The sequence below is a fragment of the Mytilus galloprovincialis genome, chromosome 3 (assembly GCF_965363235.1).
Source record: "Mytilus galloprovincialis chromosome 3, xbMytGall1.hap1.1, whole genome shotgun sequence".
Classification (NCBI taxonomy): domain Eukaryota; kingdom Metazoa; phylum Mollusca; class Bivalvia; order Mytilida; family Mytilidae; genus Mytilus; species Mytilus galloprovincialis.
The window spans coordinates 75089838-75106526 of NC_134840.1; the positions used below are offsets into that span (position 1 = coordinate 75089838).

Sequence of the window (16689 nt, forward strand, 5' to 3'; positions counted from 1 at the left end):
TCTCCGGCGTTTTCATTGGACCATTCCTAATCACATGTCTAATCAGTTCCCTGAGAAACAATGAGGCACCACTGAGGACAATAAATTTAGGTATTTAACATATATTCCTTGTCACATTTTCTTTAATATATAACGTTGAAGTTACCAACCTTGGTTGTTTATGTTTTTATTTTATCTCTCCTCTAAATTGATTATCTCTCCATAATCTGAGAAGACAATCAATTGTCTCAGGTGTCTAATAAAACAAATAAATTTAAATAAAAAAAAAAAAATAAAAAAAAGATAAAAAAAAAATATACTGTTTGTTCTAATGAGAAGAAATGTCTGGTAAGTTGTCTCATTAAAGGGTACCACTTATCCCTGTTTCTCTGTGAGTGATTTTCCTCAATGATACGTTTGCATTTTAAAAACAATTAATGGATCATTTAAAAATGTGGTATTATATTTGGTTTTAAATAGAGAACAAAGGTGAAAGCATGTAAAAAGAACGGAAAGGTGATCATTTTGCGTAACTGAGCACAGTCGTTTGGGGGAATGGAACAGTTACTCAGACAAGACACTCATCTCTGAAAAAAATCCTTCATACCAAATTAATATAATGTTATAGACCTCAGTCTCAGTGCCTCGCAGTGGAATGGAACCCTTTTATATTTATTTGTTTTTGTTTTTGCGTTTTGATCGACTGATATTATCCACACAAACTCATTCTTATACAGGTTAAAACGATTGTTCACATATTTTACACCGATAACATAAGTTCAAACAGACCTAAAAGAATCCAATGTGTTCGCTATCTTTCTATCATAGATATCGATATTTATAAAAAGTAAAATCACAAAAATACTGAACTCAGAGGAAAATCAATTCGGAAAGTCCATAATCACATGGCAAAATCAAATAACAAAACGCATCAAAAACGAATGGACAAGAACTGTTTATGTTTATATCTGGTTGTATGACAGTCGACAGTCTTCGGATGACACCGCGATGGGTAATTAGATGGCGTTTAGACTTAAATACACACGAAATGCTGATACTTATTAGTAAGCCGATATACGTTTTAGTATTTTATAAATCAATAAGAGAATTTGATTCAAATCAATGAACATGAATTTGACAGCTAACGGTCTTTTAAGACTCACAACGAAGTATACGATGATTATTCATGATTATGCAAGGAAAACATTTATGCTCTCGCGCACTATCTTATAAGAGGGTTGTAATGGGGATACTTTTATGACGAATAACGGTAACAATTCTTGCCATATTGGTGCATGCCGATAAAATGCACACTTTCTTTTAGACGATAAAAAAAAAAGACTGATTTTGACACATCACGTTAATTTTTTCCAATAATAACAGTGACGGTTATAATATTTTAGACCTCTGACAAATCACGATAAGCATTTTTTTGACGAATCACGGTAAAATTTTAACCAATTTGACACAAGCGGTAGCCGAAAATGACCGTAAATGCCGTTCCTACTCCTGTTAAGGTCAATGAGTAGTGAAATCGTGTTTAAACCCCTAATCAGTTCACTTCATAATGAAAATATGTTCACCAAAGCATCCATTTGATAAGACCAAAACTGAATTAAACAGGACGGATTCACAGACGGACGGATGTTCACCCCGAAAACATGATTCCCTTCTTTAAAAAATCGTAGACGGAGAATAAAGAATATTTGACAATTTAACCAATTAAATGCATAAAAAAGAATATTTCAAAATAAGAACAATAATCGTCGATGTTAACAGTAATCTTGCTCTAAATTATTGTCAAATTGATAAGTTTTTTATATATTTTTTTCCAGTGAAATCATAATAAGAAACTTGTATAAATATGTATAAATAAACAACGGCGGTAAATTCGTAAATCGCGGAAAAGGAACTTTGAATGATATTGAATTAACCCATGACCGATAACTCAGTTTATTTACAAACTGAGGTGTCAAAGGTGAAAGTAAGCAAACTAAAATTATAGTATAGAAATGATATTTTTCTTGCCCATGAGCAATATCTGCTGATCTTTACCATGTTTACTTGATGTAAGGACAGTAATAATCATAAATGACCAATATTTGTACGCTACCATGTAAATTCCAAGGTAGTTTTACCGATTGAATGCAGTTGTATTATATCACAAGTTAATGTGAATAGACAGACATAGTAGCAATAATTAAAGATGTCGATATATTTATACTTTAATGCATATACACACCATATGGACTGGATTTGGGCGAAGGTTAGGCTTTGGGTAAACATCCTGCTATGTATATGCATCACTCATTATACTATGATCTACTATATAAAATACTGAAGTGCTATCCAGTAACGCCAGACGGACAATAGTGGACATGCGGGATCTGTGACTGAATAAATTCAAATCATGATTGTCAGTAGAATACTGTATTGACCAGGCGGGATTGCACTTTCCATATTGTAATATTTATGTTTTCACGTCTAAAAAAATACATATAATGTTATAGTCATTTGCACTGACAAAATTACTAAAGTGCTGTTCAAAATATCCAACGTTACAAATAAACTCACATATAGATACCAGGATAAAAATTGTGTACGCCTATTTCGTTTACAAACATCTAATCAGCAATGCTCAAATCAAACAAATTAATAAATAGCCAATTAAAATACGAAGTTGAAGAGCATTTGCGACTCCAAATTCAGATAGATTTTGTTAAATTCAGCGAAGGTAATCTATTTCTGAGGTAGAAAATCCTAGCTAATTCGAACAAACAAAATTTTGGATTTTCGAAAAAATAAGGATTTTCTTATCCCAGGGAATAAATTACCTTAGACGTATTTGGCACAACTTTTTGGAATTTTTGGTCCTCAATGCTCTTCAACTTAATTTGTACTTGTTTGACTTTATATATCTATTTTGATCCGAGCGTAACTGATGAGTCTTATCAAGGAGGTTATATTAGAAGGAGAGTGAACACTCTGCTTGAAACAAAATTAACATCCCCAGGATAGCAGTTCGATCAGAGAAAAATGATAAAAATATAAAGAAACCGACATGTTTATCACCCACTTGACATGGCCCTCTGATGTACCGGGCTGTTACCGCGAGCAGTTCGGGCTAATAGATAAATCGCATATGTCACGTGGTTGTTATCAGTGAGTGGGTCATTAAAGTTCAGGAGTATTTTTGGTAACAATGCAGTATATAGGTGTTTTTGATATGGAAAAAGATTGGACGCGCAATTTCAAAATCAATCGTCTGTCTACCGTGAAAAAAGATGAAGAAATGACAAAGTTATAAGGGTTTAAAGGAAAGTTGGTGTGCGATTTTTATTCAACACTACATTGCTTTTAACAAAGATTTTCGCTTCACCTGTCAATTCCTGTTGATGAGAATTGGCAGGTAATAATCATAGAAAATATACGAATATGCAAAGTACTTTAGTTACGGTGACCGGTAACGACCGGAAAGAATATTTGCAATTGAAACATAGAGAAATTTATCGGGTACAACGTAAAGGTGCTTTCTGTTGGTTTTAACATTGACGGCAATAAGACAGATATTCGTTTCATTTCTATTGGTTAGAAGTTAACTTTTAGCATAAAACTTTAATTTTTAATTACTTAATAAAAATATCACAAAAAAATCGTATTAATATATCAATAATTATATTTCCGGTCAGTTTATGACACCTCGGGTGTTTCCGTTCTTACTCGGGTATGTAATTAGGACAAAATCTCCCTCTGTGACAGAGTCGATCTCAAGTAATTAACACCCACTTACAGAAAAGTCGGTAACATTTTATGTGTAATTATCGTCTTTCGTCCTCTCTCCTTCTAATATAACCTCCTTGGTCTTATGTAGACGAAACGCGCGTCTGGCGTAATAAATTATAATCCTGGTACTTTTGATAACTATTGTAAACAATAATTATGACCATATCAGTGATAATTCATGCCAACCCAGAAGTGCCGATAATAAGGCTTGTGGTACCCTTGGGGATGAACCCTCCACCAGTAGTGACATATATTGATCTAGTGGTTGTAGATAAACTCAAAGTATATACCAGGATTGAAATTTGTACGCCACTCGAGCTTTTCGTCTATAAAGGACTTACCACTGAAAGACGCTCGAATCAAACTATTTAAAACGGAAAAAGGACGAAATTGAAGAGCATAGATGACCCAAAGTTCAGAAGTGTTTTGTCAAATATAGCTAAGGTAATCTACACCTGTGGTAGAAGATCCTTAGTACTATTCCGAAAAATTCCAAGTTAATTTATAATTATGACCATATCAATGATAAATCAAGGCAGCACAGACGTACAATACCACTGGGTACTAAAACTCAACTTGCAGAGTCATCTATCCAGTGTATAGTTGTAAATAAACTCATCATAGAAACCAGGATTAAAATTTTCTGCATCTTCGGCTTACTTGATCTTGTAGCATTCCTTTTATAATTTCAGAAACTATGTTTGACTTGTTAGTTGTTTTTGGAGTGGCATTATTATTTATACAAATAATAAGAATATTATTAAGCGACTGTGATCTTCATTTACAATGGTACTGCAAGTTCGGAGAGACACCAGGTAAATAGTTTATTACATATGCTAGTTACAGCAGAACCATTCTATTCGTTTATTCGTTCAGTGTATGTTCACTTGAATTATTTATATATCTTTTGACTTAGTTTAGCCATTTCATTTGCTATTTTATAGTGGGTCTTTTTATGTTGTCATGTTACACTATTGTTTAAGGTAAGGGTGAAGATTGGTACCTATTTTTAATAACGTTTAAATCAACTGCTTTTGTTTGCACCTGTCCTAATTTAGGAACCTGATGTTTAGTGGTTGTTGCTGTTCGGTGTGAGTCAATGCTCCGTGTTGAAGACCGTACAATGACACATAATTTTACAAATTGTGACTTGGATGGAGAATTGTCTCATTGGCACTCATACCACATCTTCTGATATTTTCTTTAATTTCTAAGTAAAATAACCTTCTTCAGAACGTTATCAAAATAATGCCTTTTCCGCACAATACAAGTCTGAAATCATCAAAAAATGATTTTTTTCTAAACCTTTGTATGATAAATAATTCTTTATGTCGTGTTTTTGTTATCTATTATACCGTTGTTTTATAGTTTAGTTTATTGCATGTACTAATTTTGATAGTAACTTCTTTAATTAGTGTTTTGTTAATCCAGTAATCGAAATTAAAAAAAAAAGGTTTATATATGAAAATGTCGCTAGTTTTACCACGCCATATTTACGTGTGCACGAACCTATACGGAAGGGAACAAATTGTATCATTTTCAGGTTAAAAAGTCAGGGTCGTTGTCACAACTGTTGGAATAGACTGAAAAATAAATTTTACCCTTATGAAACTGAATTGTTTGCCGCAAACAAAAAGTTTGCAGAAACACAGAAAATAGTGTTTGCAGATGTTTGCCGCTAGCTACAAACTTTGCTGCAAGCTTTCGGCAAGTTTGCAGAAACATCAATGTTTGCCGTAAGATTGCCAGAAAGTTTAAAATAATAAAGAATGTTTGCCGCAAGATTGCAGAAAACTTTGACCATTCTATATGTTTGCCAGAACATTGCAGGAATTACACAATATTGACTGGGCATGCCTAGTTGGCCTTTCCTGGATGCTAACAATTTGAAATTGTGGCTAGGTCATGTTGGTTGTGTTTGGAAATGCATTTCACATATAAGAGATCAAGGAGGCATTTTGGTTCAATAATATGGGATAATCAGTATGTAATTTTGTAAGTACAAATGATTCATAGAACTTCATGTTTTAATGAAATAATTAATGTTATCATTATACATAATTAAGTAAGCAACTATATATACATGTATGTGTTATTGAAAAACTTAAGCCATTATAAGTTTGAATTTGTAACTGATGTACTGCACCATCATGATCATGTTTATTAAGATTAAGTTAAATTATGTAATGCAATTATGACCAAGCTTTATAGTCTCAATACACATTTGAGATTTTACCGTGTTCATTTTTTTAATACAGGTATATTATGTCATTTGAGAATGACTCCCGCCCCTTTTTCAAAACTCAAATGCATGTATGTATTTCCTTAAATCTCATGAGTTTGCAAGAATTCTTAAAATGACAGTTTGTATAAAGACAGGAATTGACTTTTTAAAAATGTTGCTGTGTAATTTTTGAAAGAGATAAATTAAATGTGTCATCACACATGACATTAGTATAATATGTGTAGTTCCTGCAAGTTTGCCGCAAGTTTGCAACAAACAATTGCCGCAAGCATGCGGCAAATCTAATTTGTATAATTATGTTTGCAGCAAGCTTGCCGCAAACTTCATTTGCATGGTAAAATGGTTGCAGCAAGTTTGCAGCAAACATTTGCTGCATGCTTGCGGCAATGTTTGCTGCAAACTTGAGGCAAATGTTTGCCGCAGGGCTTTTTTTTCAGTAAGGGTAGTTGCAATCTATTGATTCTAGAAGAGTTCTTGAACCCTTGTTTGATTTGAAAAAAAAATCCAACTTATTCAAGCTGTTGAAAGTAAGAAAGAACGAAAGTACACCGTCAGTTGATAAGGACAACTGTAAATAGCATGACATTCTTCTAAATTTTGGTTTCTAGATGAAATTTCTTTCATATACTTTGAAATGTTCTAAAATATTTTTATTTGGCCTTTGCTATCTCGTTTGATGATTTGGACATGGTCACTGGATCCCCATTGCTGAAAAGAAGGGTCTTCTGTATTTCATCATGGAAAGAGATAATATGATATGATAGTTGTGTGTATAAGGATTGAGTTTTAATTTCTGAATTTCCAAATTAAATCTCTTAAAACACTATTTTAAAGAACATATCTGAAATATTGTTTTGAATGTACCCCTTTAGATCTGGAAGATTAACAGGGATCAGCGTAGTCCTAGTGCAGTTAAAAAATAAACTCGCAATATAACTGCTTTAAAGTATTATTTTGTATAGAGCACTTGGAGAACGATAAGGGACTATCCGATTTTGAATTTTCGTAAGAGTTCGATATTTTTGTTATTTTATCCTTTGGTTTTTGTTTACGTTAATAATTTTGCAAACTTTTGCGTAAAGTATGTAAAAATAATGTTTGACATTCAAAATGTCGTTAATGATGACAATCCTGCTATAAGAAGGAGGTAGATCGTGAAATATGACTTTTATCAACTCATCCAAATTAGAATTTTTCTTGTCTTATTATCCTATTTATACGTGGGTGTGTGTGATTCATTTATTTTCATCAAGTTTTAAATCTAAAGGCATCGTTGTTTCATCTGTTATGTAATAGTGAAATTGGTTTAGCTCTAAAAGATCTTGAATAGACGTGCAATCTTCAAATTTACAAATTGACAATACAAATCAATTTGAAAAGCTAATGGAAAATAATCAGACATTTCTATACATTTGTAGCCTTATCTAATTCACACATCTGAACATAACTGTCATTCTTCTTCTTCTTCTTCTTCCGAATACGGGAGTAGACTCCTAGGTAGGAGTGTAAAACTTCCCGGATCATTGTTTGAAGGATCTGAAATGATTTCTTGCTATTGCAGCCTCACTGAAAGGCAAAGTGGTATGGATAACGGGTGCTTCCAGTGGCATTGGAGAAGCTCTGGCATACAAATTATCATCAGTTGGATGCAAACTTATATTATCAGCAAGAAGAGAAGATAGATTGAAACAAGTCAAAGATCACTGTCTAAAACGTATTTCTCTTTTACAGTACATTTTGTTATTTTGTTTGCCTAACGCATGGCTTAATGTAACCATTCCAACAACATATATCTAGTGTTTTAGTTGTAATTTTTCATTTTTGTCGTTAACATAAATTCTTAACGAAACAAAATTTTCAGTAACCAAACGATATGTAGCTAAATAATAGTCCCAGTATGTATTTATATAGTGTTTGCGGTAGTCCGTATAATTTCTATTTTTATGTTATCATAAAATAGATCTATTAGTAGACAAAATGAAATACTGTATTGCAGATCTCCTTTAAAAGTGAATTATTTTTGATATTTCAACTTTAATAATTTTTAATACTCATCAGACAAAAGATAAATGTCTAAATCGTATTTTTCTTTTACGGTACTTTGTATAATCTTGTTTGCCTGACGCATGCTTTCAGTAATCATTTCAACAACATATATCTAGTGTTTTAGTTTTTGTAATGTTTCATTTGTGTCGTTTAAATACATTTCAAACAAAACAAAATTACAGTTACAAAACAATATGTAGCTTAACAATAGTTCCATTAAAAAAACAAGCAAAAACAGCAACTTATATGAATAATAGAGGGTTAAAATGCCGAGGAATAGATGTTATGGTCAAAATAAATAAAGAAAGGGAAAATAGTAAAATAAGCAAATGAATAAAGAAACGAAATACCCCATCTAGACTTTCATCATTATTCTAATTTCAGAAAATCCAGGAATTGGGACCGGAGACATCTTTATTTTACCACTTGATCTTTTGGATTTTGGAAGTCATGCAAATGCAGTTGAAGTTGTACTTAAATATTTCAAAAAGGTTTGTTCTAATTTTTATAGTCTATTATGTTCTATATTAGACTGCCTTTTTTCCAAATATTTCAGGGAAATCTTGTCCGATACTCACATCAGTAATTATCCTATGCAACTATTTATAATTTAAATCATATGTTTGAAGTATGAAAAATTAGATAGTCGGCAATGAGAATAACTCACTTATATTCATAATTTTAATGTTAAGTCTACAAAACATATATTCCGGAACTGAATGTAAAATACATCTTTTTAAATCAATAAGATTTCGACAGGTCGGATCATATTCCATATAAGGTTTAGAAGCACCATTACAAAACTGATATTCTAAATGCTTTCCGACTATTTCCAATGTGCACATGATCAATTTGAATCAAACTCCTACTGAATCAAACTGAAGATAATATAGTACAATACAAATTAATATATGGCTATGCATTTAAATAGCTACAATATTAAAAAAAAAAGCAATCTTGGATTTTTTTTCTATTTTTCAGATAGACGTGCTTGTAAATAATGCTGGTCGATCACAGAGAGCATTATGGGAGAAAACAAGTCTTGAAGTTGATAAAGCAATGTTAAATGTAAATGTTCTCGGTCTTCTGTCACTAACAAAATGTATCTTACCACAAATGATTAAACAAAACTATGGAAGGATTGTTATTACAAGTAGTTTGGCAGGAAAGTTAGGTATGAAGATGATGTATGTCCATGTATCTTTTCCCACACTTTCCCCTTGAAAACACAGTCAGATAGATAAGAAACTTATTGTTTGTGTAGAGTTATATAAGCTTCATTAAAAGAATGTTATTATGTTGCACTAGATTATCAAATTAAACCGTACCTAGTCTTTGAACCGCATGTGCATTTTTACAATTTATGTCTTTTAAGTGATGCTCGAGTCAAAAATAACCAACGCGTTGAAGACCTGTTACAATAAAAAATATACAATCAAATGAAGACACACGTGAGAATGACAAGAATTCCAAAAGAAGGAGACTGTTTGATTTGTAATAATGCATAGCTATTACCACTTTTCATTCCAAGTAGTCTTTTTTAAAACTGCATGGAATCAAACACCACGTAAAGGTCTACATGTGTATATATGTTAAATGTGTTTTTTGTGTATATTCTAAAATATTTTTATTAAATTTATTTGTGTTCTTGTTGTTTCTTTTAAGGAGCACCAGGACTAGGTTCTTATAGTGGATCAAAACATGCCTTACATGTAAGTCTTAATCCTTGATACTTTCTTTTTGATTACCGGTGTATACATATAGGTTCTTACATTGATACGAGTGGATTATCGGATTTATCCAATCGAGATAGTTAAATTATCAATTTTAAAGTCCGAGACTCGGCGAGGACTTTAAAATTTATAATTTAACTATCGAGATTGGATGAATCCGATAATCCACGAGTATGTAAGAGTCTGTTTCTCTAATCATTAAAAAATTAATTTTCTTTTTTTGTTAAACGAAAATCCCCTTCGAGTGCCTTTCACATTCTACGAAGTTGACAATTTCATTAATACCTGTTAGCATATTTTGATTCATTCAGTTAGCTAAAGAGGTTATGACCCTTAAAATAATCCCATGATCTTTTGAGATCACCGGCAACCACACGTTGATTAATTGTTTTATACAATGGGTTCGGAAAGGGATAAATTTCCATAGAATTAGAGAAATTTCTTTACACTATCACGTAATGATTGTTAAGATAAACTTCTCCATTAAGCAAACTTCGATTAAGTTATGTCTCTATCTTAAAATGTTATGTTTGATTTTTTCACACCATTCTGCTCCGTATCATGTTTTAGTCCTTCTAATCTAGCACACCCTGTTCCCTCGTCATCGACATGTACTACATCACCCTAGCTTTGTTTCCTTTACGCTTATTACTCGTTCAATATAAAAATACGAAGATGTAATATACTTGCTAAATGAGACAACTTTCCACGAGAGACCAAAATCTTGTTTGAAGGGTTATATATAAAGATAAAAAGTAATATTATAATTTATTATTTTTCATAGGGCAGAATGCTCAAAAATTTTATAAAGTGACTTCAACTTTTCCTCGATACGTAATTGTTAATGATAGTTTGCCTATGCATAATTTTTCTTGAAGGGTTGGTTTGAAGCATTGCGTATAGAAGGATACAACTATAATATTGATGTAACAATGGTTTGTCCAGGTCCAGTGTTCTCAGAAGCATTGCTACATGCGTTTACTGAAAGTGGCGAAAATGTGAGATCATGAATAATCTTTCTGCGTTTGGGTTCCTTATGTTTTATATGTATTTGGTATTAAGGGCATATGATACAGTTACAGCGGAGGTAACGACGTTGCTAACGTATATGTTATTTTCGCGACGTCAAACTGTGACATACCGGAAAAAGATGCATTTTTCGATTAATTTTTATTATTCAAATTGATTTAATTTGAAAACGAGTGCATGGACCCCTATTTTTCAAAACGACATTTTGTTTCATTTTGCAGGGAGATTATGTTAACCAAATTTTATAAAACTGTAAAAAGTGCAATTTTTTTAATGTTGATAAATATAAAGCAAAAAATTGCGTTTTTTTTCCTCAATTCATGACCATTTGATAAATATGAGTTATATCTGAATAAAAAATGCATACGTTTTTAGGATACTTACAAAAAACAGAAATCACAAATTATTTAACAAAAAAACAATTTGTCTTTATCTTTTAAAACAAAAAAGTTATGGTTTTCTTTCGAAAGGGAAAATACGTCCACAAATCCGAATTTTGAGCAAATAAAAAAGTAGCACATGAAGGTATATTTTTTTATTACATATTTGATTTAATCAGGCAAAAAATAGCCTATATGGAAATATTCATCAAACTGTAAATACGGGATCAAAACTGTATCGTATGGCCTTAAACAAATAGATTTTCTGAAGAAATTTAAAAATCTGGTTTTGCTCAATAAGCGATTAAGATTATAACACCATGTTGACTTCTGTACCCAAATATTTCTGACATTTTTACATATTGTGTCTGTTGGTTTTACTCATACATTATGACATAATGATGTATTTCTATGCAACTGTCTCACAAGTGGGATGTTTAGCTCTCTATACATCCTGGAATAATCCGTCATTTTCTACACAATGACATACATGTAACAAGTCAAAAATATAACAGTTTTTTTTTATTCATTTGACGTGGTTGAGCTTTTGATTTTGCCATTTGATAAGCCGGGACTTTCCGTTTTGAATTTCCTTGGAGTCGATATTTTTGTTAATTTACTTTTTAATTGTTTTTGAACATAAAATACTTTTATATCTAACAATACAACAATATAGAACTGAAAGGACTTTTGAAACACATTTCAAAATAAATTCCGAATGTACTATATAACGTTACTCCATGAATAAATAAATCAGCTAATATATGCCCAGCAGAAAAGTACATTGTCGATGAAATAAGATAATATGAGTTATGTGTTATTTACACCAAATTAAATAAGCATTTGTTAGATAAAGAGTGATTTATTAATAAAGACCTACCAATAAAAGGGTTCAATGTTGAAAACATAAACCATTTGTTAGAAGATTAATGTATTGATTTTTAGACATTAGGAGTGGAAATGAAACCTACAGAGAAAAGAATGACTGCCGAACGATGCGCTTATCTTATGTCTGTTGCAATGGCAAATGATTTAGATGAAGTTTGGTTATCAGGAAACCCAGAACTGTTCTTTTTATATCTATACCAATATTTTCCTACTATAACAAGAAGGTATATTAATAGTCTTATTTACTTTTATTGCAAAATGTCTACTTTATTAACCTCTCGCCTCGAAATAGCCATTTTGCAGTGATTGGTTGATTCTTTTTGTCAAAGAACGTCTCGTTTTTTTTTCTAATAAAAGTTCATCGAAAAGTACTAAGATCTAATAGATAAATATGAAGTTTCTTCTTCACAAATAATACAAGACTACCTTTAGCTATAGACTTTAGGTGTTGAAGGTTTTTTTTTGTTTTATATTTGTTTTATATTTTCTGTTATTTGATTTTGTGATATTATGCTTTTTGGTCGTATGACGATCAACGTGATTTGGAATTTTTTCATCTTGTCATCGGTGTTTTCATTGTTAGCGTTCCTGGTGCAGTTCGGTTCTGAGGTGCGATTCGAACACAAGAGGGGTTTTACAATATTATTTCTATTTTGTGTATTCATGTACATTGTATTCATATTTTACTTAATTTAATTAATCGAGAAAGAATTCAAATATCGAAAAATATTGAACTTGTGATCGAACAACATTTAATTTATGCGTTACGTACGTGTATTGCAACGTAAACGGGTTTTCGTGTGTAAACGTATTTTTCATTCATAATCTGTCTCATGACATTATACCCCGCTAGCTCAGCCGTTTACGTTACTGGTAGAGAGGGTTCGGCCTGTGCTTTCGCTCCAGGACTTCTGACAGCATACTGACAATACAACGAAACAATAAATTCAATAAGTGACAGGTATATGAAACCTAAAATATGACAGTGATGACGATTTGCCAAGCAATGTATTTGCTCATATAACAAATGACCAAAATTCATAAAACAGTTTCATATTTAATAAACAAAGACAATATAAATACATAAATATCGCGGTATCTCCATGTGAAAATATCAATTCAGAATTTCAATACATTGTCGAACTTCCCCTTTTTTTGAACAAACGATGCGGTGAAAAATACCCATTACAAGTTTACCAATTCAAAGAAGCGTTTGGCCTTAGTGCTATCTAATGGAATAAAATAATATGATACTAGAATTTTGAGGTGTCCGTTTTCTTAAAATATTGAGAGCTGTACACTAGTCGTCTTTAACTAAAATATTATCCAATCAATCAAGTTGTGACGTCAACCTTCCGAGACAAAAAAAATATACCCACTGGTTCCCACCGACTTTGTTAGACTAGATCATGAACCTCATTATTCTATGACTAGGGAACAAAAATCGATCCAGTAAAAAAAAACATCGCATTTCTCTATACCTGTTTAATTTTCAATCCAACCAGAGCAATGTCTGAAAACGTTTTTCAATATCATTGACCAGTTCAAGATCCAAAACCAAAACATGCGATAATACAAAATTCTATTTCAGAGTAAGGCACGAACAATTCCGTAGATTGACGACCGTTACTCCAAAATACCCCTCGGATTAGCCATCTGTTTAAATATCGCTATCAAAATGAACTCCATCTCTTTATAAACCCGAAATCATAAAATCTCTAGCTAGTGTACAATTCCCTCTATTTATTCTGGAACGGAAACGTAATTTAATATTTTAGAACTGTTTGACTACAAGACCGAAAAGAAATATATCAAATGAGAAGAAATAAATATTTAAGTCAAACATCAAAATACAAAATAAAATGAAATTTCAAAGTACAACTTACCAGTACGAAAGTTTTCCCCAATCTAAAGAAATACTACCCTGACGAGGTTTAAATATCCAAGTCTGGACATTGAGTTCAAGCACGAGATAAACGATCCCCGCGAAAAAGTGACCGGACAACTATAGTTATATATAGTATCTAAAAATAGAAAAAGGGGGATTTACGATGACCCACAAACGTTACAGTATTCGTAAATTAATGTGTTGTTCGGTCACTCGTCGCATATTTTTCTATATTTAAATTCTTCAATTATTAAGTAATTTTATAATTAATGAATGAACTCCCTCTCCGAATAAAAAAATACAAATTATTTCACATCCAAATAAGATTATCCAGCTTTCCGAATAACTACATAGCACAGTCATCATCTTTGTTCGTTATCATAACAATATCACCAAGGATACTGGAGAATTTCGTTATTTTTTTTCTGAGCTGGATACAGTTTCCTTCTCCCCTTTACATCTATTGGTGAATATATTTCAGACCTATATGTAAAATTCTTAATCAATCATGAAGAGCTGTAAATATTTTAACAAAGTACGTTTTGTTGGCTATTATTACTCGATTTATTTCACTTTACTGGGCGGAGGTTAACCGGTTCGCTCATAATAAACCAGAAAGGTGTTTTAGGATAAACTCATTAATGAAGTGTCCAGTCATTCTTTTGTAAATTCCTTTGATGACACTGATAAGTGATTAAAAATCAATAATAATTATAACGGCAATCATCCTTATCACACACATCTTCAAATAAACTGTCCTTATGCAAATTAAAACGTACGCTCCGCCCGATCAGTTGAAATACCATTGGTAATAATCGTTTGTTTCTCTGTCCTATATTTTCTCTCGTTTATTTGTATTGTAGTCCTGTCATGTAATGTTGTCATTTTAATGTTATAATTGACATTGCCATTTATGCGGGAGGTTTGGCATGCCACAAAACAAGGTTCAACCCACCATTTTTATCTTAAAATGCACTGTACCAAATCAGGGAAATGATCATTGTTATATTATAGCTCGTTTCTGTGTGTGTTACTTTTTGATGTTGTGTTTCTGTTGTGTCGTAGTTTTCTTATATTTGATGTGTTTCCCTCAGTTTTAGTTTGTTACTCGGATTTGTTTTTTCTCTATCGATTTATGAATTTCGAACAGCGGTATACTACTGTTGCCTTTATTTGAGATACTCATGTTTGAAGGTTGTTCAGATATCATAATCGCTGCTTTTCTTATGAATGATATTTCAAAGTCTGTCTTTCTAGTTTTGTTTAACTGTTTCATGTTCAGGGTTTTATAAATCATTTCATGAGTTGTGCGAAATTAACACATCTGAACAAGACTTTCCCATACATCTTCATCTTGTTTCAGTAAATTGTCAATGATTGATTAACGGAATCTCTGATCTCTAACAAGAGGATGTTTTCTCTTATTTCTAATGCAAATATATGTTATGGAAAGAAGTGGCAGATTTCTAGCTTGCATGTATGAACAATTCTATTACTGAACATTTATTTGTTGATGAGTAATCTTAATTTAGACGAATGTTCAGTTAACTGCAAAGTTGAAAGGTAAATTAACGTACTTTTTATCAAAACATCGCCAAATTGACTATTCATTTTCACTCTGATATTTATTTTCCCTGTTTGCCTCTTCTCCCCAAATAAAAAAAAAATCAATTGCTTTCAATTCCAAATAAGATTATGCCGCTTTTCGAATCAATATTCGCTGAAAAGAAAGTTATTGTTGGTAAACAAATGGACACCTTGTGCAGTAACAATGATAATGTTATGTTATTGCGAGTATTAGGGTGAAAGTTACACATGTAGATATGACACAATTTGATTCCGTTTATCAACGAAGTAAATAACATCAAAATATAGACAGTGTAATGATTAATACAATTTTAAAAAAATATACTAGTAACCGGTGTTGACCTCTGGCGCCTTTAGCACGTTAGTGTTTCCTTATTGAATGGTGACACCAGCCATTATTTTTATTTAGTTGAGTTACGCAAACAAAAGTGGAATGCACTTTTGAATAGATTCATTCATGTTTACACGGATTAATTCTTGCATAAGCAGATTTCGTTTGGATATCCACTCTCTGCAAGAAAAAAAAAAGAATGTGGAACACAATGTCTTGAATATCGATATTATATAAGTTTGAGACTTATACTCATTATGCCGATTCAATGTTGCTTCAAAATGAATATAACGGTTGTAAATATTGTAATGTTTTATGTCAATTATTTTTTTCAACAGATTAGGAAGACGTATAGGTGCCAAACGTGTCAAGAAGCTTCAATCTGGAATGACAAATTTACACTAAGATATCATGGGAATAGCAGAAATACATTTTGTATATGGTTTGTTTCATCGTATCTTTGAAGGTACCGAAAAGTATGGCCACTTAGATAATGGATTTGATAGACATTTGAGGTTGTTTTTATAGTTTAAAGAAAGCAAATATAAAAGTATCTTTATGCCTTAAAAGGAATTAAAAAATATCAAACTTAACCAAGAGTTTTTCAATGGAATCAAGAGTGATATGGTGCACATGCAGCATGAGAAGTATATCAATATATAGTTATCAAAGGTACCAGGATTATAATTTAGTACGCCAGACGCGCGTTTCGTCTACATAAGACTCATCAGTGACGCTCATATCAAAATATTTAAAAAGCCAAACAATCACAAAGTTGAAGAGCAGTGAGGATCGAAAAT

General features: G+C 31.9%; 1 protein-coding gene across 4 annotated transcripts; it reads left to right on the top strand.

The window, feature by feature from the left end:
- The first annotated feature begins 5 nt into the window (after positions 1-5).
- On the top strand, positions 6-16482 carry LOC143068945 (dehydrogenase/reductase SDR family member 7-like). Of its 4 annotated transcripts, none has more exons than XM_076243349.1 (9): positions 14-90; positions 4455-4577; positions 7569-7721; positions 8438-8544; positions 9035-9227; positions 9719-9765; positions 10665-10784; positions 12141-12307; positions 16228-16482. In XM_076243349.1, exons 2-9 carry the CDS (start codon positions 4460-4462, stop codon positions 16292-16294), a joined length of 972 nt encoding a protein of 323 aa, XP_076099464.1. In that variant the 5' UTR covers positions 14-90; positions 4455-4459; the 3' UTR covers positions 16295-16482. The 4 variants fall into 4 exon arrangements, with proteins under 4 accessions (XP_076099465.1, XP_076099466.1, XP_076099464.1 ...); XM_076243354.1 differs by lacking the exon at positions 14-90 and adding an exon at positions 1925-1963; XM_076243350.1 differs by lacking the exon at positions 12141-12307 and having other exon boundaries at positions 6-90.
- The last annotated feature ends 207 nt before the right edge of the window (positions 16483-16689 follow it).